Raw genomic sequence first — 26,948 nt, 5'->3', positions numbered from 1 at the left:
AAGGATTGGGTCCCTCTGGGGAAAAGTGGACTGTTCTTGTGGATTTTTATGAAGGTGGTGTTTCTGCCTAGGCTGGATTTTTACTTTGGTGAGTATTTCCAAAGCCATATGAAAGGTCCAGCATTAAATAGTGGAAAAAAAAAAATTTGTGTGACTATGAGGAGGTTTAGGATAATATTCTTCCATCCTTCTACCTTTGCCTGGAGGTAGACAGCATAGTCGTGAAGAGCTACAAAAGGCATTTGCTGCTAACTTGACTTAAAGAAGAAAACCCCAGCTTCCCTTTCCAGCATGCTGGTGCCTCTTAAGTGCAAGACATTGATAGCTCTAACCATAAGGCAACGTTGTCCTCCCTGTCTAGCCCTTCCCTTATAGAGAGCCATTGGAGGCTCGGAAACAAACACACAAATAGAGGAAACCATGTCAGTGCAGTGATAAACCTTTTAGTCTCGTCCCAGTGTTTACTCCCTTCCTCCTGGCAACCTGCACTGTTTGTCTCTGAATGGTGGATGGACATTTGCTCCTGACCTTCCAGACTATAGGAAATTTTTTTTTTTAACTACTCAGTCAGTGGTTAACTTTTCCCCGTTGCCTTTTGTGTGTTGGCTTTATTTTACAAATGCTAACTTTACCCATACTATAGGTTGTGCATCCCTAATTCAAAAAGTTCCCAAATCCAAAACTTTCTGGATGCCAACAAGATGCCACAAGTGGAAAATTTTACACCATGAGACTTTTTTTTTTTTTTTAAGGCACAAAGCTATTAAAAATATTGTATAAAATTACTACCTTCAGGCTATGTGGGTAAGTTCTATATGAAACATAAATGAATTTCATATTTAGAGTTGGATCGCCTCACCAAGATATCTCATTATGTGTGTGCACATATTCCAAGATCTGAAAAAAATCTGGAACACTTCTGTTCCCAAGCATTTCAGATAAGAGATAGCCTACCTATATTAGTTATTTCTTGGCTTCTCAAGGGAAAAGAATCCTTGTCTGAAGCTCTTGTCTGTTGAATTGAAAAAGGTACAACTTTTTTGACCTTGAAAATTCATAAACACTGAGCCACTTGAGATTTCATGGTTGCTGCCATACTTTCTCCTGAAAGCCTGTCAGACATTGAACGTGTTTGAGGCATAGAGTTGCCAGATAAAAATAGAGAATGCCCAGTAAAAATTGCAGGTAAACGACTAATAAGTTTTTTAGAATATGCCTTATAATATTTGATACATACTTGTACCAAATAATGATTAGATATTTTCTGAAATTCATATTTTAATGGGCATCCTGTGTTTTTATTTGGTAAATCTAGTGACACTATTTAGGCAAGTTTCCATTAAATTACGTTTTCCAGTGACTTGTCTTTTAAATTGGTGACGTCATTGGAGCCTGGTTTCCTTGTCACTTAAAAGGCTTTCCTAGGGAAAGTGGAGCATCCAGGGATCAGTGGGTCTCAAACTTGAGTGTTCCCAGGAAACACCCAGGTGCTGGTTAACCTGTAGGGTCATGCCCATCCCCTGAAGGTCCTTACAAGTGTGTGAGATTTCGGGCACCAAGAGGCTGGTCCCACTCTCTCTAGTGTTATGTATCTATTTGACATACTTTTCTCAGTGTTTCTATGATCTGCTTCCAAGGACATGATCCAATAGCAGAATTTGTATGAGGAATGCATAGCAATTACTCATTTACATGTAAGTACATATTTCAGATGAGAAGTTTTAATAATGCAAGAAAATTTTAAGACTGAAATCATGTACCAGGGATATGTTCTGAGAAGTGCATTCTTAAGCGATTTTGTCATTGCACGAACATTATATTGCATAGGTACACAAACCTAAATGATATAATCTACTACCCTAGGTTATGTGGCTTAGCCACCATCACACCTGTAATCTGTGATTGACAGAAATGTAGTTATAGGTGCATCAACTTTTTTCTTAATGTGTATTAAATCTTTCTTGGCCCTAAGTTTGTTTGGAAGAAAATGACTAAGGAGTCATGCAAAAGAAGAAGAGAGGAAATATTCTGCTGATGATAAAACATGTTGACAGACTGTGAATAGAAAAATGTGGGGTGTCAGCTCAGGAGTGGGCAGCTCTACAGAGAAACAGATGAATGTGTATATAGGATTATAATGTGTGCACAAAGTGACTTCCCCAGTAAGGCAAAATGAAGAATCGTGAGATACATGGTGCTATCGTTTGGGTGTTACCTGTCCCCCAAAGGCCCAGGTTTTAAAGGCTTGATACCCAGGATAGCATGACTGGAAGTGGTTGAATCTTTAAGAGGTGGGGCTTAATGGGAGATATTTAGGTTATTGGGGGCTTGTGCTGAAAGGGGATTGTGTGACCTTGCCTCTTTCCTCCTTTCCTTTTAAGTGCTGGTCATGAGGTAAGCTGTTTTGCTCCCATTGCCATTTAGCTGTTTTCCCACCATTGCCATTTAGCACCCCCACCAGAGGCCCGAAAGCAGAGGGGCTAACCAGTCCTGGACTAGAACCTTCAACAGTGTGAGTCAAAATGTGTGTGTGTGGGTTTTTTTTTTTTTTTTCATTTTAAGTTTATTATCTCAGGTATTTGCTATAGTAACAGAACACTGAAAGAAATGGGTTGGGAAAATGGGTTCACCATGGTTGGGGGCTTCAGTGTAATTTCTCCCCTCTCACTAGCCACCAAAATAAACATCAGCTAAATGAAAGGTTAATACATCAGGTCAGAAGGGAAATTAGAATAAAATACAAATGAATGCTTTTCAGTTTTCTTGATAAATGATGAAAACAGTTTTTAATGCTCAAAATAATGAATGGAAAAGAAAAGTTTGGTCAACTTGATTACACTGAAGGAAACCTCTAAGAATCAAAACTATAATAGCATCTAAAGAAAAACGGGGTTGGAAGAGCATTTGCTACAAGTGTAAGTAAGCTAGTTTCCTACAGCATTTAAAAGTCTTCACAGGAAAATTAAGATACAATGAAAGTCCTATGGGCCAGCACATGAATGGGTCACCACAACAAGCCAACTTGATGTTCTGCGTTGTAAACAAACCTCCCAGCAGTTACTAAGAGATTCTTTAACCCATCTTATTTTATTTTATTATTTTAAATTATTTTTGTAGTTGTACATAGACAGCATGCCTTTTATTTTTTTTACGCTGTGCTAACGATTGAACCCAGTGTTTCGTACATACTAGGCAAGCACTGACACTGAGCTACAGACCCAGCCCTAACCATTTTATTGAGGAACCAGCTGACTATAAGTAAATGGCCCCAAGCTAGTGAATGGTATGAAGTTCACAGGCATATTTATTGGAAAGCTCTTGTGCTCTCAGGAACTAGTATAGCTAGCCTAAGAGAACCTCCCAACCTCCAAGAAAAAGAAGACCTAGGGCTAATATGCTCATGAAAAACTGCTCAACCTTAACATTAAAGATCTGCATATTAAAACTGGAGGGTTGAAGGCACTGCTTACCTCTGGAATTGGCAGGAAAAAAATTTCCAGAAAAATAACCAGTCACAGTCCTGGCTTCCTCAGGTGTTATGAAACGGACACTTCACCTCTATTCTGGGCAGAAGGGTAAATTGGGTGAAGAAGAGTTTAACAGGATATTATCTAGAGTCTTTAAAAAAAATTGCACATGACCATTGGCCTATCCATTCTACTTCTAAGGATCCTACACAAATAATCAGAAATGTGAGCAAAGTTTTATGCGCAAAGATATTTTTCTCTGATTATTGTTCATGTTATTTGCAAGTTTGAACTGCGGGAGAGTGTCTACTGCAGTAGTTTCCAATATGAAAAAGGTGATGTTCATGAAGGTTTAAAACAACCTATATGTTAATTACAGGTGCGTAGGAGGGGCAACAAAACACAGAATAGTTTACTCAGTTTGATTTCCATAGTGACTATCTATGCACTAAAAAGGTACAAAGACCACGAAACTGCCTTTATCCTACCGTCACAGGATTTAGGCTAATTTCAGTTTTATATCTATTATGTATTTCTAAAACTTTTACATGGTTTGTTTTAAAATTCAGAGAAGAGAAAAAGGTTCATACCAATCTCAATTTTATATGTAGTCTATTTTCCAAAAAATTTGGGTTTGTTTTAAAATTCACATTAGAGGGAAAAAGAATTTTGCTTTGAGGGTAAAGAGCAAATTGGATAGGATGACAACATTTGCTGTAGAATTTCAGAAATTAGATGGGCTGACCCCAGTGGGATGCCACTGAATCTGGAGGGTTGGGAGGCTTATTAATCAGCCCTGAGAGCATACCTCCTTTCTCAGTACCTCCCCTCTTGTCTTCTGGATACCACTTCCCTGAAAGTATCCTTCCCTTCTTTCCTAGTCAAAAACTTACTGTATTATTCAGATATCTGTTACTGTGACAAAATACCTGAAATAATCAACTTAAAGAGAGGAAAGGTTTGTTCTGGCCCATTGGTTTCAGAAGTTTTGGTCCATGATGGCTTGGCCTGTCTGGTGGAGGATACCTGCTTATCTCATGGTGGCTAGGAAACAAAGAGAGGAAGAGGTTCTGGGGTACTTTTCATTTCAAAGGGCACTCCCCTGATGATATAACTTTCTCATACTAAGCCCCAGCTTTTTAAGGTGTCACTACCTCCAAGTAGTGCCATGGACTAGGGACCAAGTCTTCAATACATGAGCCTTTGGGGAATATTCCAGGTATAAATTATTGTACTTACAATCTATATGCTCACCAGTAGGTTACTAGCTAAATAAATTACCTTAGAACATCCTCTCAGTGAGGTGTGATAGACCTACGAAGGAATTCTGTCAGTAGAGATAATGTTTATTGAAATGGAAATTTTCAAAGGTATGCATTAAAACACAATAATATAGAATATATTATTTTATATATATGGAATATACATAAAAAGCACATGTCCCTCCCTCCACAGTTGCTTTTAAAATAGGATCATTTGTGACTTCTATGTGATTCAAATATAACATACATGTTCTCTGTAAATAATGCAAATGTTCTGCACATGTGCACATGATTTTTTTTTCTCTCCCCTCCCATTCCTTTTCCTTCCCATTTGTTCCTTTCCTTTGCTGAAAGAACATTTGTGAAACTGATTAGATAACTCCCTGGGTATGAGAATAGAGAGAGAGATTTGCTTTGATTTTTTTCTTCATATTTTTCTTTAATGCATAGATATTTTCATAATTAGCGAGTATTCTATCTAAGTAACAAAAAGATATTTCTTTTGAAGGGGAAAAAATGAAAAAGACAGACAGAGGGAGGAAGGGTGGGAAGAGAGGCACCAGTGAAAATATCTGCAGTTTCGTAGGACTTTGTTTTGTTTTCTACAGATTTTCTGGAGGAGGGTGTGAATGTGACTTCGCTTTTCTTCGAAGTGTAGATATGAATGAGCTGGCTCTTGTGGAATCTCTTCCCTGGGCTCTCCCTCTTCTTCCCCCATTGTGAGCAGCCCCAAAGCACAGCATGGACCAGACATTAACTGTTCACTGGCAGATTGTTGTGCTCGTAGATGAGAAGTTAGCATTGAGTGCGTTTCGTACATGACAAGAAACGCTCTGGGCACAGGAGCCTCTTACTGGGAGGCATTCAGGCAATGAAGTATTCATGCCCTGCTCCTCTGATACCTTGGTGAAACCCGTTGTCCTGTTTTTAGTCTTTTGGGGCCTTTGGATGCAAACAATCAAGGAACATGTAGCCGGCTGCTCGCATCCTGATGCTGAGGTGGCTTAGACCACTAGGGATGCTGGGTGTAAAGGTAGTCAACCTTCCTGTGCCTCCATGTCTTCCTCTGTGAAGTAGGAGCCCCACCTCGCACAGTACGCACACTGGGCACGTTGGCATTTGCCAGCACTCTGCAGTGCACAAGCATGCCAGATATTTCACATGCTTCAGTTGCGATGCTGGGAGGGATAGATAGGGATGAGGTTGCTGATGTCAGCTGGGAGCAAGCCCCGTTTTTGAAGGTTCCATTTAATAATTTTTAAAAATTTTACAATGGTGAGAAAGCAATATACATGCAGGAGAAACCCTACTTCAGATGTTGAATTGGGAACTTTTCCTGAGCCATTGCTATGAAATATGATGCTGTCTTATGACGTTGGGCATAGGCAGCGAGCTGTAGCTTCCAGTCAGCCCGGTGATCAGGAGGGAAACAGCCAATACTCTACAGTGGGGTGTGCCACTAAGAGTGATGTTTGGTAGGTCAGGTGAATTCAGTGCATTTTCCAGGTACAATATTTTCCATTTATGATGTGTATTGGGGTGTAAGTCAAGGAGCATGTCTACTATATTTTGAATATATGTGCTATGTATTAGTAATCATTTTTAGTGAAGACTTTGTGCTTTGGGCACAATTCATATTCTTTCTAATTATAGAGGTAGTACACATGATTGTAAAAACTTCACAGGTTTCATTAATCTGTAAGAGGAAGTCAGCATCTCCCCACTGTAAGTTAGTCATTGTTGTTTTTTCCTAAGTATGTAAATATTAAAAAGCATCCCCAACAATTTATTATGCCTTTCATTAGCAAATTGTGTTTCTATGAAGATGTTTTTCTAGAATTCGTGTGTTTGATATTGCTGTTTTAAATTTGCCTAATTTTTTTTCCCCTCACTCTGATATCTGAAAAATGCCACTGAAGTCCTTATCCATTGTGGAGAGAGCCATTTATAATACACTATCTGGACATTTCTGTTCCAGGTAGCAGAAGGCCAAGGCTCAATTACCAGTAATTGTTATAGAAAGTACATGTGCTCCATGGAATGTTAATTATTGGCATTCATCGCCTAAGCTAAGCAGTTGATAATCATTCTTTTTGAATTGCTATTCAGGGGCGGGAGGGGGGGCTATTTCAGTAGTAACTATTCTTCTCACTCCATCACCAACAGGTTACACCTTTTCATGATTGACTTTCCTAATACAGCATATTCTAGACTATCATTTAAAATGAAAAGAAACTAAATAAGTCAAAAAGAATTAAGGAACTGAGCAGAATGGAAATGCCATGGAGGATGGTTATTGAAAAGTGTGAAATGCCTCATTTGACCCTGTTGTCCTTTTTTTTTTTTTTTTTAGGAAAAAGCGGAGCAGGCACCTCCCAGTCCACGAGAGCTGGCACAATCTGAACGAGCGAACAATCCAAGTAAGTAATGAGCAAGAACTTAACTATAGCTTTGCAATAGTGCTAGGATTTTATAGTCCTCCTTTGTGTTCGTGGGGTGGGGCAGGGGTGGGGGGCTCAGTTCCATGATCCTGCAGAGACAGCAGAACCCAAGAATACTCAAATCCCTTGTATAAGATGTCCTAATGTTTGCATAGAACCTATGCATTACCTTCTGCATACTTTTAATCATTGTTAGATTAGTTACTTAATACAATATAACTGCTAAATGAACAGTTGTTATACTGTATTGTTAGGGAATGATGATCAAGGAAAAAGTCTGTTTGTGTTCAATACATGTGTCGTGATTTTTCCCCCCAAATAATTTCAATTCATGATTGGTTGAATTCATGGATATACTGCAAAAATTATTCTTGACACAAATGAGTAAGATTCTAATCTTACTGTTTTTAAGGAAACAAATTCTAATATAGTCATCTATATTTCAATGAATATAGATTTCACTGAGCTAAACTTCAAAAATCTGTTTTATGCAAGTTTCTTGGTATTCCACTTAAGGTGATTTGATGTTACCTTTTGTGAGGGATTGTGCACAGGGGAACCCCTTTGTTTTAGCATTTTTGTATGTTTTTTAGCCTGGTTTTGCATCTATGTATTCTTGGTATTTCTTGACCCTTTTCGAGTTTCTTCTGTTCCTTCTCTTCTGGGTCATTATGAGGAAGTAAGGAATCACATTAAAAGAATACAAAGTTACTTCATAAATTAGAAAAACTGATAGAGGATGGGGAGTCTGCTCCCTACATGAAGCACAAACAATGTAATGGATTATTGTAGCGTTTAAGTACAAGGAATCACAAGGTTTAGAGCTGGTAGGCATTAGAATAATCAGAGTTTTAAAAATTGCTTAATGAGAAAGAAGATGACTTTAGCCAAAAATCAAAGCTGAGATCTAACTAGGAAGTCAAATAAATGTGTTCCCAAGCATTAGAAGATTCATAAAAGCAGTCAGGATTTTCTGTAACAAGTCTAATTTCAGGGTCACATTTCAGAAAACATTCATATGAGATGATGGAAGGGAAAGATATTGGTTTATGAGTACTGGTTTTGAAATTTTGAACAATTTTGACTCGTTACATTGTATTGTCTAGAATGATCTCTTTCAAGCTGAAATAATCTAGATCTTGGTATCGATGTTCATTTAGAATTCTGTTAATGCTTTTATCAGAAAATTATAAGAAAAATTACACGGAGAGAATTTCCATAGTTTATCTCTCATCCTTTGTCTTTCCATCGTACTTTCAGATACTCTCTAGGTATCAGATATACCCAAGCAGTGTCCTGAAGGGGAATTTGCAGAACAGTACAGGGAATAGCCTTCCACTAGAAGAGAGCTAGTTCTCCATTCTGGCTTAGAGTTAAGCAGCACACAGTTGAGGCTGGGTCTCTGATGCATTGCAGTTCCTGAAACAAGGCTTAAAAGAACAAAGGAGCATTTCTCCATATTGAATTCCACTTCTCAACCTCCCAGAGTTCTTACCTGTAAGTGCACTCATGACATTGGCTTCAGTCCTTGTTCACAGGTAGCATACAGAAAAGGAAAAGTGAAGGACACAGCTTGGTTTAGAACAGGCTATTCCACAGAGGACTGAACAGTGCTGGCACCACCAAAAACAGCCACCAGTGCAGGCCACTCAGTCCTGGGGATGGAGGTCCCTTCCCTATGCCAGTGTTGGGGAGCAGAACCAGAGCCAAGCCTACTGTATCCAGCCAGGAGCTGGGGTGGGGCTTCCCTGCTCTCAGAAGATGCTGGAAAAAGACTGTTGCCAGGGAGGACTAGAGCACATGTGAACTCGTGGCCAAGCAGCCAGGCACAGCCCTGCCGCCAGAGCTAAATGGAGCAGCGTCCTGGTGGGCACAGTGACTCAGGCTGCAACCTCCGCAGTCTTCCACCAGGCAGTGGCTGCAGACTGCCCCGGCCCTACCACTCCATAGGGAGGAGTAGGCAGGGAGAGTGGTGGAAAAGACAAACAAAACAACCCACCCCAAATGAGTCTCCAAACCAACATTCCAAAACACACGAAGCAATCCCATACTAGGAAATACAGCTAACAAAATCAACAGATGACCAATTTAGACCATATGCAATAAAAATAAGTCTCACAAAGGCTTTGAAATACGCATGTTTATATTACTCATATGAATGAAAGACTAATGTCTGTAATACTGCAAGAAATCATGAACACAACCTGAAGAAACAAAGCAAGAATAGCTGGGTATGAAAAAGAACTGCTAGAAATTTTGAAAATGAAATATTTCAAACACTGAAATATTTTTATTGACGATTATTGATATTATTATATCATTTCCATTTTTTTAAAGGGTTGTCTTCTCTCTAAAGGGGGTTCAAGAGTTGGAAGTTAGTTCTAAGAGAGTCAACTTGCATAGATTGCAGAGAGGTAAAGGAAGAGGGAGTGAGCAGTCAGGTACCAAAGATCCTACAGTCTTTTGGGGAGGGAGAAGTAGAGAAGGAAACTCAGAGATAACAGAGATAAGAGCTGAGAATTGGCCAGAACTGAAGAAAGATACAACTCTCAAATTACACTCAAAGAACTACCAAGGAAAAAGGAAGATTAGTTCATATCTAAAAGCATTTAGGGCTAGTCCAAAAAGTGGAAGAGAAGAAGTCTTGAAGGAAAACACAGATGTACTTACACAGGAATAACCTTGGGGTTGATGTTGACTTAGCACAATAAATGCCAGAGACAATGTGATGTACTCTCAAAGTGCTGAGGCAAAAAATAACTGTCCATCTAGAATTTTATACCAACATATTGCTCCACAGTGAGAGCAAAGTACAGCTTTCTAAGGCAAAGATGGAGAAAATGGGTTTACCAGTAAAGACCAAAAGAGTAATTAAATTTACTTCAGGAAGAAGGAATGTGAAACATGGCATATAAGGAACAGTAATGTGCAGAGACATTGGTACAATGTTGAAAATGTAATCCCATATGAATTGTTAAGATAAGGTTAAGCTGAAACTCCATATAGATGTTGAGAGTGTGTATGTGTGTCTCTGTGGGATGCAGATTACTCGGTGGTTAAATCCTAAAAGGGCTTCATATGGAGGAGTAAAATGTGAAATAACTGGACATCTTTTTAGGGAAAAAATATATTTAATCATGTGTTTTAACATATTATGTGCAACTAAAATATTGACTGTTATCACTGAAAGAATACACATATAATTTATAGCTTTTAACCTAGCAGAAAAAAGTACAAGGGGATACATATTTTTAAAAAATCAAACAACATCAAGTAGAAAAAGAAGAAAAATTAAGATATGAAAGAGAGAAGATGTTAAACAGAAAATACAATGTAAGATAGTAGGGGTAATCCCAGAAATATATACCACAGTATTGCCAGACTTCCATTGGTAGAGACACCTAGGACCCTGTACCCAACAGAGAGACAGTCTTGATTCTTCTTAAAACCTGTCTTAACTTTTTTGAGAAATTGACCATATATGGAAAGTTGCACTAAATTTTAAGCAATCCATTCAACGCAAGCCACGTTCTTTGACCCAGTGTGATTAATCAGACATCAACACAAAAAGTTCAAGACAAAACATGTAAACATGTTTGTGGAAACTTTAAAAGAGACCCATATTTTACTCATGGGTTAAAGAGAAACCCACAGTGGAAATGTCAGTCATTTAAAACCTAATGGAAATGAACATAGTACAAGTGGAAAGTTGTATAGTGCTACTCAAGTAGGACTAAATTCCTAAGCTTCAAAAGGAAGAAAAATTGAAATTAGAAAAATGCAAATTGAATAAGTCTAAGAAATGCAGAAGGAAGTAATTATAAAAATTAAAATGAGAAATTATTGAAATAAAGTGTCAATAAACAAGAACAAAATGAAAGCCAGTCTTTGTTAAAAACAAAACAAAACAAACAAACAAAAAACATCCTAACAGTAAACCTCTAGCACAGATGTGTAGAAGGACAAAGGCATGAAAGAAGATAGACAATTTATTGCAAAAATATAAAAGTAAAATTGATTCTTTATGAAATCATTTTTTTTTTTTTTGGTGGTCTTGGGGATTGAACTAGTGTCGGGGCCTCATGCATGCTAGACATGTGCTCTACTATTGAACTACATTTCCAGCCTCCAGATACAGAAATATTAAATAACTCTGGCAATAATCATTACTGCCCCTTCAAAAATACCGAGGTAGTTCTGTAGATTAATGTTAGCAAACTTTCCAGGAACAAATAATGTCTTTCTTTATACAAATGTTTTCAGAGGTAGACAGAGGACCAAGAACTTTCTCCTATTTATGATACGTTCAGGTAGCTTTGAGACAATACTAGAAATCAAAATCCCATTTCACATGTTTACAAAATGAAACAAAAGTCCAAGTAAAACATAAATGAATCAGATTCAGCGATTTCTCTTAAATGAAATGTAAAACAATTAATATGACCAAGTTGGGGTTATTATAGTAATGCAAGGATGGTTTACCATTGTAGGCAGTAACACATTTAATATAAAGAAAAAGCAAGTGGTCATCTCACTAGACATGAAAAGAGAATTTTCCGCTTATTGTAACACAGAACAAACAACAACAAATCTCTTAAGAGACCAGGACTGAAAAGGAAACTTTTAACCTTTTAAAATTGATTTGTTGAGGCTGGGGTTGTGGCTCAGTGGTAGCTAGTGCCTAGCACATGTGAGGCCTGGGTTCAATCCTCAGCACCACATAAAGATAAATAAATAAAATTAAGGTATTATATCCATGTACAACTACAAAAATATATATATATTTTTTTAAAATTGATTTGTCAAGAACCTACAGCTTGCATCATCCATAATGGAGAAATAATAGAGTCATGCCCAGGAATATCCAGAATCAGACATAGATGTATACTAGAGGTCTTAGCAGTTGCAATAAAAGAATAAATGAAGACACAAAAATGTAAACTTTGAAATGGAAGAAATAAAATCTGTATTTATTTGCAAATAATATGATTATTCAAATAGAAAATGTACACAGATATACAAACTATTTTTAAAATATTTATTTATTTTTTTAGTTGTAGTTGGACACAACACCTTTATTTTATTTATTTATATGTGGTGCTGAGGATCAAACCCAGGGCCTTACACATGCTAGGTGAGCGCTCTACTGCTGAGCCACAACCCCAGCCCCGATATACAAACTTTTAAAATGAATAAGACTTCAGTAAGATGGCAGATATAATGTGATATCAACAAGTAAAATTTAATAGTATTCTTGTATACTATTAAGAAACAATCAGGAAATATAATGCCCAAAGAAATCTCATTTATATTAGTAATGAATTTTTTTTTTCTTTTTTGGTACCAGGAATTCAAGGGTATGTAACCACTTAACCTCGTTCCCAGCCCTTTTTAAATTATTTTTTTTTATTTTGAAGCAGGGTCTTGCTAAATTGCTGAGGGCCTCACTAAGTTTCTGAGGCTGGCTTTGATCTTGTGATCCTTCTGCCTTAGCCTCCTAAATTGCTGGAATTGCAGGAGTATGCCTCCATGCCTGGCAGTAATGAAAATTATAAGGTGTCTAGGAATAAACTCAACAAGATTACCAGACATAGGATGTTGCTAAAGAGATTAAAGTTCTGAAGAAGTGGAGAGTTATACTATGGTCATAGATGAGAAGACAGAATATAGTGAAGATTATTACATCTTTTCAAGTTTATCTTTAAACTAGTTGCAGGTGCAACCAAATATCCAGCAGAGTTTTGTGTGACTTTGCAAATGTTTCCTAAGTTTAATAAGGAAGAGTGAAACTTAGTAAGACTTTGTAATAGCCAAGAGAAATGTGGAGAAGGACAAGACATGTGGAGGGGTGATTTGCGCTATCAGATAGCAAGATTTCTCATGAGACTTCACAAGAAGAAAGTATATGGTTTACTCATGGGCAGAGAGATAGATCCAAGGATCAGAGTAGATACCCTGTTGACACCAACACATTAACAGAAATGGCATACAGCAACAATAGTCATGGGAGAACCGAGATCACAGGAAACATGACTATTTATATTGGGGGTGAGTCGGGTGCCTGGAACCTTACTATGTATTATACGTAATACTCAATTTTAGGCAAGTAAATAACAAGAGTGAAAAAAGAAAATGTCTTTTATTTATTTGATTAACAGAAATTAATGAATAGTGAAAATCTTCATGTAGTATGTCAAAATCAGACTTTACTAAATAAGATGTAGCTGTACTATAAAGGAAAAATGGTAAGTTGGTGTATAAGTGTACATTTTTATGCAAACACACAAGATGATATTTAAAATACTAAAAGCACACTTTAACCTGGGGGAAAAAAATATAATGCATGTATCATGTGGAGAATTACTGCCTTCTGTTTATTAAAAAAAAAAAAAAAAGTTCTGTAAGTCCTATAAATAAAATAAGTAACAGTCAAATAGAAAAACTAGCAAAGTGCATAAGCAGGCAGTTTGCAAAAAAAAAAAAAGCAAGCTGATTCTGGACACTTATTTTACATGAAAAATAAGGAAACCAACAGAGCTGGAAATCAAGGGAGCCAGTGCTCCGAGGTCTGTTTCAGGGAACAGAAGGGCACAGTCCCTCTTTCAAGTGTGTCCAAGTGCAGTGTTCATCTTCCCTCTTGGCACATGCACAGCCCTGGGAGTCTATGATGAGTGGACCTGGGATGTGCTGCTCTCTGGCAGTGCAGTACAAAGGCTCATTCCCTCCCTGGGAGCGGTCGGCCAGTCTCCCAGGCCAGCATGGAGCACAGTCTGCAGGACCTATAGGAGTCTGTGGTGTGCCTTCTCAGTACTTGCCTCACATCTTCATTCCCTTCCCTTCCCATTCTTGTGCCTGACACCAAGTTCATCCTGTGGGATTCTTTTTAACAAAATGCCATGGGATGTGTGATCAAATATGACAAGATATATTGCCATTTTTTTGTTGTTGATTTTCTTTTTCTGCTTCCTTAATTTTCAAGTCCTAGTCAGATACTCTGATTTAGATCTGGAGTTGCCTGGTTCCTTACAAGGGGCCTGATGTTGAGAATATAAGATTAGCTGTGACTTTCCTTGACCTGTTACTTCTATCTGGCAAAGAGGATTTATTGCTCTTGTTTTATTACCTTGTTCCTAACATAAGCTGCTTATTTTTGTGTGACAGTTGCTAAAAATGCTTCATGCCTTTCTTAGTAGCACCCTGCAGGATGGGGTGCATTTTTCTTTGAAAGTGCTTGGTTTTGTAATAGCTGGAATTACTCTTAAACAATTTCTAAGAACTATTTCTTCATTGTGGTAAAATATATAAAACACAATTTACCATTCTAATGATTTTAAGTATGCAGTTCAGCGACATTAATTATATTCACAGTGTTGAGCAACTATCACCATTATCTATTTCCAAAACTTTCTAGCACCCCAAACAAAATTGTACCCATTAAGCAATAATTCTCCCAGCCCTGGTAACCTCTAATCTACTTCCTGACTCTGAATTTGACTATTCTAGGTAACTCATATAATTGGAATTATATAATATCTATTCTTTTGTAACTGGATTCTTTCATCTGGCATATTTTCGAGGTTCATCCATTTTACACATATTAGAATCTCATGTCATTTATACCTGAATAATATTTCTGTTGTATGGATATACCACATTGGTTTGCCCATTCATTGTAGATGGGCGCTTGAGTTGTTTCCCCCTTTTGTTTTTGTGCATAATGTTCCTATGACCACGGACATTCTAGTGCAATGGTGGAATGGGAATCAAAGCCAAATTGCATTTAGCACCAGGTTTAAGATAATTCAAGAGGGCCACCAGGCACACACCTGAAAATACATAAAATGATACTTGAAGGAGCTTCGCCTTTCCCCTGTCCGCTTTCTCCAGAGAATATAGATTTCTTGAGGACTCTAACCAAGTCTTACTTTAATCCTGAAGTGTGCTTTTTGGAATCATGTTTCATAGATATTTATTTAATGAATTCCTGAACTCACATGTCCTAAATAGACGTGAGTTCCAGAAAACTCTCAAGCCCTGCCTGCACATGTGACATTTCTGGTAATTCCAGGCAAGCAAAGAAAACCAGCTGACAAAGCCCTTCCCTTCTTGCCAGGCTATTCCCGGGCATCAGGAGAAGCTTGGATAAGGACACGATCATAGAGAATACACACAAGTCTCCCAAGAAGACAGTGGCTCCTCATGGTTGCTTTTGAACCAGGCTTGCAGAATCTTTAATGACCTCTCATTTAGTCCAACAGTCTTACAAAAATGGCTTCCAACTTTTAATCATTTCTTTGTATTCATATATATATGTAAAAGTAACTTTTGTTTTTCTCAATTATCATTTCCTTATGGCTAAACTATACTATTTTCAAATATGTTTCTTTTTCCAAAATGCTAAATAGAATACTGAATAGTTGTGAATATGGGCCTTTGATTGGCTATTGATACCTAAGATTATGCTAATTTTGATTTGTTTCCACTTCCCCCCAATATGCCTAACACTTTTTATTGAGGTTGAGATGCCAGAAAAGCTAGGAGAATCATCGTATAATCCTTTCCCCACAAAATTCTCCCAATGTCCATGTTCTTTTTGCTTTATGGAATATGAAATGGGCCATACCACATAGAATAAGGGCAGATACACAAGTTGGTGATGATCCTCCTGTAGTGTCAGGTAATGTGATGATATGGTAGTCTTTTCGATTTCTGTGATTTCTTTCTTCCCATCTTCTACTTCCTCCATGTTTAGGTGACTTCCCTATTATAAAACTAAGATCTTAAACTATTAAGAATTTCCATACTTAGAAGTTTAGGTTAGTAAGTTTAGGTTATATATTCAAGGACTGAGCAAAGAAGTAACTATTTTATCTAAATAATGGGATTTAATGTCAGAAAAAGTATGAGAAAGGAATGGTGGATGGCTCAATAAGTCCTATGATGTTAGAATGTAACTGAATTTTTCAGTATGAACTCATGAAGGTATCCAGTATTAAATTATAGTTGTTTTTTATTTGGTAGGGGAGAAAAAAAAATCTTTCCTATTACTTTTTGATTTACATAAAATTTATTTAAATGTTAATACATGCTGATATATCAAAACATTGTCATTATCATAATTATCACAGTTAACACATCTATCACCTTAATATTATATTTGTGTGTGTTGAGAACATTTTACCCCATTGAGTCCACCTAACTGCCCCATGATGGAGGTATTATTATTTCCACGGGAAGAAGCAGAGGCCAGAGGTGGGCGAGTTGCCCTGGCCACACCCATCATGTGTTACAGAACTGAGATTTGACCAAGGCCGGTAGACTCCTCTTTGAGCTTTTGGTTCCTCTGCTTTTCATACCTCCAGATTAGCCTGCCTTCCTTATCCAGGCCCACCAGTATTCTCCTTCCTTTTTGGCTCTTGAGATTTTTTCAGTGACTCGAACTGAGATTTCAACTGTAGGGATCAATTTTCCTTGGCCTTGAAGGCAGCCAAGGAGATGGGATCTTTGCAGCCCCACCCCCATCATGGACCGTGGCTTCCCCTTAATTGTGCTTATTCCTTCCTTTCCACTTTGAAGATCATTTGTCTTAATAAGGAAGATAGGAACAAAAAGGCATTGAGGAGCTTGCATTCTCTCTGTCTTTCCCCAATGTCAAGCAAGCAGCAGACCTCTTCCTCCTGGTCCTTATTTGGAGCAGAACTGAAAAAGCCATTGTCGTCCTTTGTCATTTTTCAAGTCTCAGCTATTCTGGGCCTTCGCTTTCCTGATGCTCTGACAGTTCACGCCACTCTTTTGTCTCGTCCCTTTGAGCAGATAATTGGACTCCATTAATGTTTCATGTTTCCTTTAGCTGTCAGGATGCTCCCTGCTCAATAGAGGGCTTTATCCCAGCAACTCTTTCTGTTCTCCTGGTGGGTTTGCTTTTCCTCCGCTCGTTTGCCCTGTGGTTCTCCCGTGACTTCCATTCATTCATTCATTCGTTCGTTCACTCGTTAAACGAGTGTGTCTGGTGCTTGTCAAAGCCATGAGAGGCATGGGGCCCAGGCCTAGGGCATACACAGTGATCCCTGTGTCAATTCTGTCTTAATGATCATGTAACGTGTGGATCCTTTTGCCCAAGGAAGTACAAATTCTTTTTAGGTTGTAGCAGGATTCATTTAGAAATAAATAATTCTTTTATTTAATTATGAAAGAATATCTTTAAATTTCCTCCATGTAAAAAAAAAAAAAACCCAAAATTATCCTTTCTCTTACAATTCAATATTGTTATATTTTTTCCACCATATTGTACCTTATCTAATTTTTAAAAAATCTATAGTTAACCTGTATTAATCAGCCTACATCCATATCAGTACATAGAAATAAATTTTTTAAAAAACAATTTTGGAAGGAGTTCTTTTTCTTACATAATGTTAAACTCTATCCCCAAAGTAAGACCTCAAGCTAGAGATTTTAAGGAAGGTTAAAAAGCCCTCTGTCATTCAGTACAGAATGTACTACTGCCTTCAGAAGCAATTTAACAAGATCTCCAAAAATCATTTTCATTAACATAGCTAATGCATACCCCACTGTGAATTAATCCCACTTCTAAGTAGTTACTCAAAAATGTTAGTTCCTCACCTGTGGGCAGGCACTATTATGCATGCATATTTGCAGTGAATCTTTGTAGCTAGAAGGAGTAAACATTTTAGGGGAGTGAAACAGTCTATCAACTATCCAGGATGCCCCTGGAATCCACAAGGGTTGGAGAGCCTGCTGCTGTCCTTTCCTCCGCCATTTCCTATAGGAAATGTCCTATGATTGGTCGCTGTTCAACTCTAGATTCAATTCTGACCAAGTCCTCGATAACATTCTCCATGAGATAATGTTAACTTTTAGTTTCTTAACCCTCCCATTTTTGTCAATGTACATTTATTTTTTATATTTTTAGTTGTAGATGGACACTTTGTATTTTATTTATTTATTTTTATGTGGTGCCGAGGATTGAACCCAGTGCCTCACATATGCTAGGCAAGCACTCCACCACTGAACTACAGCCTCAGCCCCTTGTCTGTGTATTTTTAAATGTATTTGGTTGTCAAATAGCATAAACTAATAACTAATTCTTCCTGCTGGAGGACTCTGTGCAGTGAATGGGGACTCTTGCATCCCTGTTCTTGATGGAGGAATAGGCTGAGTCCTGTATCATAGAAGGTGGACTAGCTGTGGAGCAGATGGGGCAGTTCTCAATGTGATTCTGTGGCCCCTGTGGGAGGCCTCTCAACTTTCTGACTTACCACACCACATGGCACCTGTACACATCCCTTGGGCACAGTGACATAGACTGGTTGCTTTTCTGGAACCTGCTATTGATTTGTGACCTTCTCTATCTGGTGTTTTAGCCACCCATCATTCAGGACTAGCTATAACCATTTCTGTATGTTTAAATTCAGCTGTTCTTTGGTCCATACCACTACTACCTTCTCCCTGGGCACTTCCCTTTGTTCTCCACTGACCATTAAAATAAATTGCTTCCTCTTTGTATTCCTTTCCAACTTTTTACTTTTCTTCTAAACATACCACACTTTGTTTTATGATTTGTCAAACACATCTCTGTTCTAACAGTTTATTTCTAGGTATAGTCACACAGTTACCAAGATATATAGTGGAACTTCCACCTCAATTCAAAGTGGGACATACTTCATCCTTTTTATATGTTAATAATTTAGTTAATTCGTTCATTTGTTCCTTCCTTCCTTCCTTCCTTCCTTCCTTCCTTCCTTCCTTCCTTTCTTTTGTTGGTACTAGGGATTGAACCTAGGGATGCTTTACCACTGATCCAATCCCCAGCCTTTTTAACTGTTTTTGAGTCAGGGTCTTGCCAAGTTGCTGAGACAAGCCTTGAACTTGAGATCCTCCTGCCTCACCTTGAGATTATAGGTGTGCTCCACTGTGCCTAGCTTCTTTACAGTTTCTCACACTTTTGGAGACTGAATATCCAAGATCAAGGCCTTGGCAGTTTCAGTGTTATATGAGGGTCCACATCCTCACAGATGCCATCTTGCTGTGTTTTTTTGTCTGGGAGAAGAGTTAAATGAGCTCTCTGGGGTCCGTTTTATAAGGGGGCTCCACCATCATGACCTAATCACCCCATAAGGTCCCACCTCGTCATACCTTCACCTCGGAAGTTAGGTTTCTGTTAACACATAGATTTTCAAGGAAAACAAGCATTCAGATATAGCGGGATCTCTGTCCTTCCCTTGAGCCAAACCCAATAGGGTAGGATTCAGTATATCAGGTAAGTGCCAGGAACCTGATTTCACCTATACCGCCATCCCCAACCCCTGGTGGTCCTGCCAATGGATGGGTTGACAGAGGAAGCTCTGGGTAAACCACCCCTCTGCCCCATCCTGAGTGCCCTGTCCTGGATAAACTGCATTCCCATCCAGGTCCTGGAGAGCCAGCTCCTGTCTCCTGGGCTTTTCAGTTCTGGGAGATGTGCCAGTTCTTGGAATCGCCTGGTAGGGTTCTCCTGGGATGACTTTCCACCTCCAGATGCCTCAGAATCAAGTCTTTTTTGAGCTGAATACCCTCTCCATGATTGACTTGCCTGGAAACAGAGATCTCATTTTAAAACTCTTCTCTCTGCCAAGCAGTAAGCATAACCATGCTAGGAGAATTTTTGGCCCCTGGTATATGTTCATAGACCAGGAAGTTTATTCATTTCGCCACGGATCTCTTCGTCTGAGGACATGATCTGTACTCCATATTCCCTTTAACTTCCTACCTATCACTAAACTGTACTCAAAATGCAGGGTCTTGGGACCTCCCCTCCCCATCCCAGCCCTTTTCAGCTTGAGGCATGCCATTTCAGTTGGAAGCCTATTCTTTTATTCCTACAGGATACATCCACCTCCTTTCTCCTTGTTAGTTGCCACTTAACCAGATCAGGTTTTAACTTCTTTGTAGAGGGAATTATTTTTCCAGAGGTAGTAAAAAAATGTTTCATATCCTTCTGTGCTACTTTATATTTAGCATCGGAATCCTTTTCCAGAGCTTGTTGCTTAAGGCATTACATCTGGGTGGCAGGGATTTTTGTTTTAATTTACACATAAACATTATATGTATTTATGGAGTATCATGATGTCTTGATACATATATAAGTTGTGTAATGTTCAGGTCAAGGGAAGCATCTCTCATCTGTGTCCTTAAACATGCATTTCTTTGTGGTGAAAATATTCAAAAGACATGGGACACACTATGCATTTGCATTGTCATCCTTGCACAGGGGCTGTGCTGATGGCCTCTGTATAGTTCCAATTTGTAGGTGAATCCTGTCTTTGTTAACATCTGTATTCTAGCACCTGAAACGATATTGGATATGCAGTCAGCTTTCAGTAAATATTTGTTGAAGGAGAAAAATGTTGGTCACATGAACCGATTTTAAATTTATGGAGTTAAGTTCATGGAATTATAGAGTGTTAATGTCAAATGTGATAATAAAGATTCCCCAGTGTCTCATTTACCTTTAAAACATCGACTTTTTTGAGAGCCCAGTGCCAGTGAGTGACAGGCTTTTGGACCATAAGCTGGATTTTCCCTTTTCAATTCCAGTGTTCTTGGACTAATATTTTTAGGGTTGATGGAAAATGGGAACCTTCCAGAATGACAAGTTATTTATATAGTTTCTTGTACCCAGGCTTCTGCCTGATTTATGATGTAATAGAAGAATTAGGAATTAAAATCAAAAGGTTGAGAAGAAACATTAAATTGCTTGAGAAAGATACAGTTTGTCTTTCGCCCTTTTTAAATGATATTTTTTTGGGTAGATTTCTCCCCCTACCCCGTTTCTTCTAAAATACAAAGAAAAAATTGCATAGCTGAATCTGTGCTTTTAAAATGCAATTTGTAGCTCAGGTCCTTGGTCTTTACTTGGCAGGGTGAAACTTGTTGGTAGTGGAAAATTCCTTTAGTGTGTTGTGTAGGCTCTGTGGTGCAGAATTCAGTCAGTCTTAAAGGACCCAACAGAGATTTAGTAATGCCCAGGTGCTTCCTTGCAACAATGTGGCAGGATAAAATATAAGAAAGAATACTTTACAAACTTTACTAGATGACGCTCACTGAATCTTGGATGCCAGGTCTTTAATTTTAATGAACGGAATCATTGAGTAAAATAAGTAGATTTCCTTATTTTAAAAATAGATTATTGTACAGTGCCCTAAAACGTAGATTAAAATATAAATCTCAGTGGAATCAAGGGACACAGGGATTAATCATTATCTTGCTTTTTTTTTTGGTTTGTTTATTTGTTTGTTTTTTGGTGGTGGTGGTGGTAGAGGTAGAATTGCCTAGTCACCAGGATATCTTGATTTGATTTTGAGATTTGCTCTAGACCTTAGCCTATACCAACTATATGGGGAGTCGCCCTGAGGAAACGGTTGTCTCTAAGAGTAGATAGACTTTCTGTGTTTATATAGTTCTATTTATTGAGACTCTGTTGGCACTGAGGCTTTGCATGTACCATTATAAAGTGAACACTTTGAGCAGATCCTACCTAACACAGTCCAGAGGATTGATGGAGGAAGCATGCAAAATTTGTACTAGAAATCCTTATTGTTGTTGGGATAAAGGAATACGTGTTTACTGCAACTCTACAAAGAGATGGACAGACTTGTCTTTAACAAGCCAGTCTGCTTGTCATCACCTGGAGGGGAAGCCAGTTCCAGGTGCCTTTGCACATTCTCACCTGTTGCATTGGGCCTCCTCCTTGTTGGGGTTTTTATGAGTCTTATTTTTCCTCCTGACCAGGTCCATGCCTCATCTTGTTGATTGAATATTTCTTTTTGAGAACTGCCCCTTGACATTTTCCTACAACTAAGCCTGTGTCACCACTGATCATCCAAGACCACATTGAGGCTGACTTCTGTGAGCCCAGCCCCTAAACTGGCCACCCTGAGTGACATCCATTTCTGGAGTTTTTCAGCTCCAATCATGGAGGAGGACCAGTTTGAGTAGGCATGCTGGCCCAAGAGTCAAGAAAACAGTGACGAGAGGGCAGTTCAGTGATAGGGATGAATGATCCCCACAAGGGCTGGAGTGAGAAGGGGCTGAGCCCAGGACAGACCCCTTTGCTCACCAGAAGGGGCAGTGCATAGTGCCATGGGGTGGAGACTCTCTTCATGAAGAGTGAGTGTGGCACTGTGTCACATTTAAGGTAGATTAGGAAGACAGACTTTAATTGACCATGTTTGAGGGTATTGACAAATCCAATTTTAAAATGGCTTTTTTTTACTATGGTTAATTATGATAAAACATGCCTAAAATAAAATTTGCCATCTTAACCTTCTTAAGAAGCATACAGTTCAGTGACTTTAAGAACAGTTACCTTGTTGCACAACTACCACCAACATCCATTTGTAGAACTCTGTCTCCCAGCTGAAACTCTGTACCCATTAAATACCAACTCCCCATTCCCCACACCTCACCACCCTGGCTTCCAGCATTGCGCTGTCTCCATGAATATGACCTCTCTTGAGACCTCATGTAAGTGGATCATAAGGTTTTTATTTACTAATTTTTGTGATGAACTTATTTCATGGAAAGAATGTCCTCAAGGTTCATCCATGTTATAGGGTGGCTAGTATCTCTTTCCTTACTAGGCTGAATAATAGTCTTTTATGTGTATATTACATATTCTTTATGCATTCATCCATTGAGGGACACCTAGGTTGTACCCATCTTTTGGTTGTTACAAGTAGTGCTGCTGTCAGCATGGTTATGCATTTTTTTTTAAAGCTCTGTCTTTAGTTTCCCTGGGTATATTCGGTTATCCTTCAGATCTTTGGGGGATTGGTTCCAAGACCCCACAGAAGCCAAAATTTTTTGGATATTCAAGTCCCTTCTGCAAAATGGTGTAGTTTTTGGATATAACCTGTGTGCATCCTCCCATATACTTCATATCATCTCTCAATTACTTGTAATAACTAGTGCAAAGTCAACACTGTAAATAGTTGTTACAGTGCTTGTTTAGGGAATAATAAGGGGGAAATCTGCCTATGTTTAATATAGGCACAGGGTTTTTGTTTTGTTTTGGTTTGGTTTATCCCCTGAATATTTTTGAGCCATGGTTGGTTGAATATGTGAATGTAGAATCCAAGGAAATGTAGGGCCACTTTCCTGCTTTTACAGTTTGTAAATGAAACAAAGAATAACTATATTGACTCTTAGGATTTTCATCTAATTATTGAAGATGTTTAACAATTAAATATTAATATACCCAAATTTTCTATTGCAATGTTTTAATAGGACATTGAGGTGTAGCTCATTTATGTTTCCTTCTCTTTTAGGATGGAATGGAAATTGTAACATAGTTGCTAATTACCAAATCTGTTTTTCATAATGAAGTTTATTAGGTCACCTTTCATCAGATTCAAATATGTTTCCCAAAATGTAGATTTTCATTTCTGTCTTGAAGCTTTTCAAGCCACTTTTATGAAATGACAAGTCAAAATGCAGAGAAACAAAGTAGCATGCAGGTTGCTTTTTTGGCTATGTGAAAAACTACAGGAAATAGAAAAGTCTTGGAAACTAAAAAGCAAAAATGGGAGCCAGGTGCGGTGGTATGCTTTTGTAATTCCAGTGACTCAGGAGGCTGAGGCAGGAGGATCTCAAGTTGTCTGCCAGCTTCAGCAATTTAGTGAGGCACTAAGCAACTTAACAAGATATAGTTTCATGGTAAAGTGTCACTGGGTTCAATCCCCTGTACCAGAAAAAAAAAAGTGGGACTTTTTCCCTAGTTAGGATGTTATCAAGCAATGGTAGGTGTGATTATCTTTTCAAAATATTGTTAACCAATTTTTCCCCTCACTTAACCAAAATACTGATCTTTGACTTGGCTTGAGGGGAAATAAATGACTTTTCCTAAGGGATTCTAGATCTGAGGGAAATGTTAGCTACAGTTTAGGTCAAAATGAAATACTCTAGTAGTCTACCTGAAAAGAACTGTTAGTCTACCACCTACCAAACTCTGCATAACTGGTGTGATTCTCGCTTCACACTGTGCGAAGACCAAGGAGTTATGAAATAATTCTAGTTAGCCAGTTGGTCAAAGCATTCCGGGGTGAGCTGTTGTCCATTCTGTCCTGGAGTCATCCCTCATGCCCTTCAGGTCCCTTCCCAATTTTTCAGCCACTAGTCAAAGAGGGAGGGAGAAGAAGGATGGGAGAGAAGCTGTCCCCTGCTCTGGCTGGTCTGAGGATCACCTAACATTCTGGATTTGTTGACTAGGGGCCTACAAGGCTCCTTTACCCAACATTAACACAACCAAAATCTAGAATTCTACCAGTATGGCATCACTGTCTGTAAAATTCAACAGAAGTGCAGGTGCAGAAGTAGAATAGCCAGTGCAGAGTGTTTGATGAGGAAGTTGCTGTACGGGTGTGGATGGAGAGGTGGAGCTCCCGGGAAACATGAAAGACGCAACCTGGAACTTGCAGAGAAATGTGTCAAAACGTTGGCTTTCATGTTTCCAAAGAACCCCATGAACTCAAATACACTCAGATGCCCAGGAAGATTTTTTTAGGGCTTCATAACACAGGAGAGGGGATAATATACCTGGATTCACTCAACAACTAGACTGTTTCTAGTTTTAGCATTTGGGAATTACAAGAACACTTCCCCCTTCCATGAGAGAGAGATGATTTTAGCAACTCAATTCTGCAGTGCTGATTTTCTCCATCCATTGTTAATCCTCATATCTTCAAGGAACTAAAGATAAAGGGGTGCAGGCAGCCCTGAAGTTGGTCACCATCCTGGGGCCTTAGTTGATATCATCCCCCAAGTCAGGAGTAGAAGGAGACCCGAGGATGGGGAGCAGCTTGTCTAGAGTGGAACTGGGGTATGGAGTGAGTCCAGGGTCCTCTTGCATTGCACTGGTAGGGAGCCTGAGGCTTCTCGAGGGAACTCCCGACCACCACATGGCTCATGTGTCCAGTCAGGCAGCCGTGGACTGCCTACTCTGCAACTCATCTGCCTGGTTGTACACAAAGTTTAGATCTCAGTTGGTTGTTGATTGCTCGGAATCTAATTAGCAGTTATGGATACTTAAATAATCATCAGGGATAGTACTTTACTTGGAAGGAATGTTAGAATCTAAATGCAGTTTTAAGGGGAACAGCATATAAATTTCATGAAAGCAGAATCAGTGGTTAACATTCCTCGTATTATCTACAGATCTGTTGAGTAGGATTCTGAACCTAAAACTTGTTAGTAGATGTTCTTAGAGGAGGGTTCAGATAAAGTTCTAACGTTTTAGAAGAAAATGCTTAGCACTGGAAATAGTGGATATAGGACTTAATATGTATGCAGCCTCCTTGAATGCATGGCCTTACATTTGCTTTAGGAAAAGGAAAAGCATTACAAGAAAAATCACTAAGATGCCACCTGTAAATACAAAGCAACAGATAGGTTGAGCCAGCATTGACAAATTAGAAGAGCCATTGTGAGGTTAGCTTTGTTAGACTGTGGTATACATAGGATATGTGTTTATTTTTATCCAGATTCATATCACCAGCAGATCATTGAAAATACTTTGGATGATTATTCTTCTCACATAAGCTGTGGGTCCTTGTCTCCAGGTGGGGGCTAGAGAATTTACACAGGCACAATGCATTGATTGGAGCCCAGCAGCTGCTCCAGGCACTCTTCCAAATGTATATGGCCATCAAGCAAGAAAACAAACAACAACAAAAAGCATGGTATTCTTACAAATTATTAACTCAATCAGCTTGTTGGTATGCATTTTCTCAGTAAATAGAGATTGAAAATGGCAATTAACTAACATTGATGTGAGTTGGGTAGAGAGAAAAGGATTCCCTTTTCATCCAAGGTTAGGAAAATAAGTTTCTCTTATAAACACTGAAAATTTCGGTATTATGGATGAACAACTCTGGTTTTATATATGAGAGTACTTACATGCATTTACTAGACAGACTAATTATGGAGTTTTTATTTCTTGTCTGCCTTTAGGAATTACTGCAATAGAACATCAATCCCATGTGTTTTTTTGTTTTTTTTTTTAAATAGTGACATGATTTAGAAGTTGCATTTGAGTTTTTCTTTAGCGTTATTAAATGATTTGCTTTTACATTAGCTGAATATCTTCAAGTATCCAGAAATATATACATAATAATACAGAAAAATATACTAATAGTATAGTACTTGATTTTCATATGCATATTTATGGCCAAAACCAATTTATATTGTGATCTATACACATGTGTTTAGAAAATATGAGAATAGAAGATGAATTGGTATGCAAAAATATTTCAGTAAGACTGTTACATTTGCATAACTTTTAATTGGTTAAAAGTCAACAGAAATAGCTTGCCAAGTGAACAGGTCTGGGTTTAAACACTTTCATAGCCTAGCCTTCAGCTCTTTTCCAGATAGGCATGGGTAGGAACTTTGACCTTTGCACTTCTCTTAGAAACTTTTCAGGTATAGTACCACCTTTTTTTTCGTTTGTAGGGACTCAGTCTGTTCTTGCTTAACCATATATGACACATACCCCCGTCCCACAGCTCTTTGTTCCCTAACAAGATGGACGCTCAATGTAAAAATAAAAGGAAGGGATAAGAGAGGAAACAGGGATGGCATTGCACATTACCAGGACTTATGTGGGTCTGCACAGAAAAGAACATAGTGGGTGTATTCTAAACACATGGTGCAAATTGCATATCTTTAAGGTGCCACAATAATTTATTGAAGAGAATCCAATGCCATCTTTAATCTCTAATTAA

General features: G+C 38.4%; 1 protein-coding gene and 1 non-coding gene across 2 annotated transcripts in view; one reads left to right on the top strand and one right to left on the bottom strand.

Annotated features, from left to right (window-relative positions):
* Grb10 (growth factor receptor bound protein 10) overlaps positions 1-26,948 on the top strand; it is a 153,922-nt gene that overhangs the window by 45,228 nt on the left and 81,746 nt on the right. The window contains exon 3 of the mRNA XM_071614766.1: positions 7,083-7,149. Coding sequence (XP_071470867.1) covers positions 7,083-7,149 — 67 coding nt within the window. The remainder of the gene's footprint in view (positions 1-7,082; positions 7,150-26,948) is intronic.
* On the bottom strand, positions 20,392-20,497 carry LOC114081397 (U6 spliceosomal RNA). The gene has a single exon (XR_003580796.2). It is a non-coding gene; the product is annotated as a U6 spliceosomal RNA (small nuclear RNA).

Source organism: Marmota flaviventris, chromosome 1, assembly GCF_047511675.1.
Source record: "Marmota flaviventris isolate mMarFla1 chromosome 1, mMarFla1.hap1, whole genome shotgun sequence".
Taxonomy (NCBI): domain Eukaryota; kingdom Metazoa; phylum Chordata; class Mammalia; order Rodentia; family Sciuridae; genus Marmota; species Marmota flaviventris.
The sequence above is the reverse complement of the archived record's forward strand: the minus strand, read 5'-3'. Positions and strand labels throughout refer to the sequence as shown.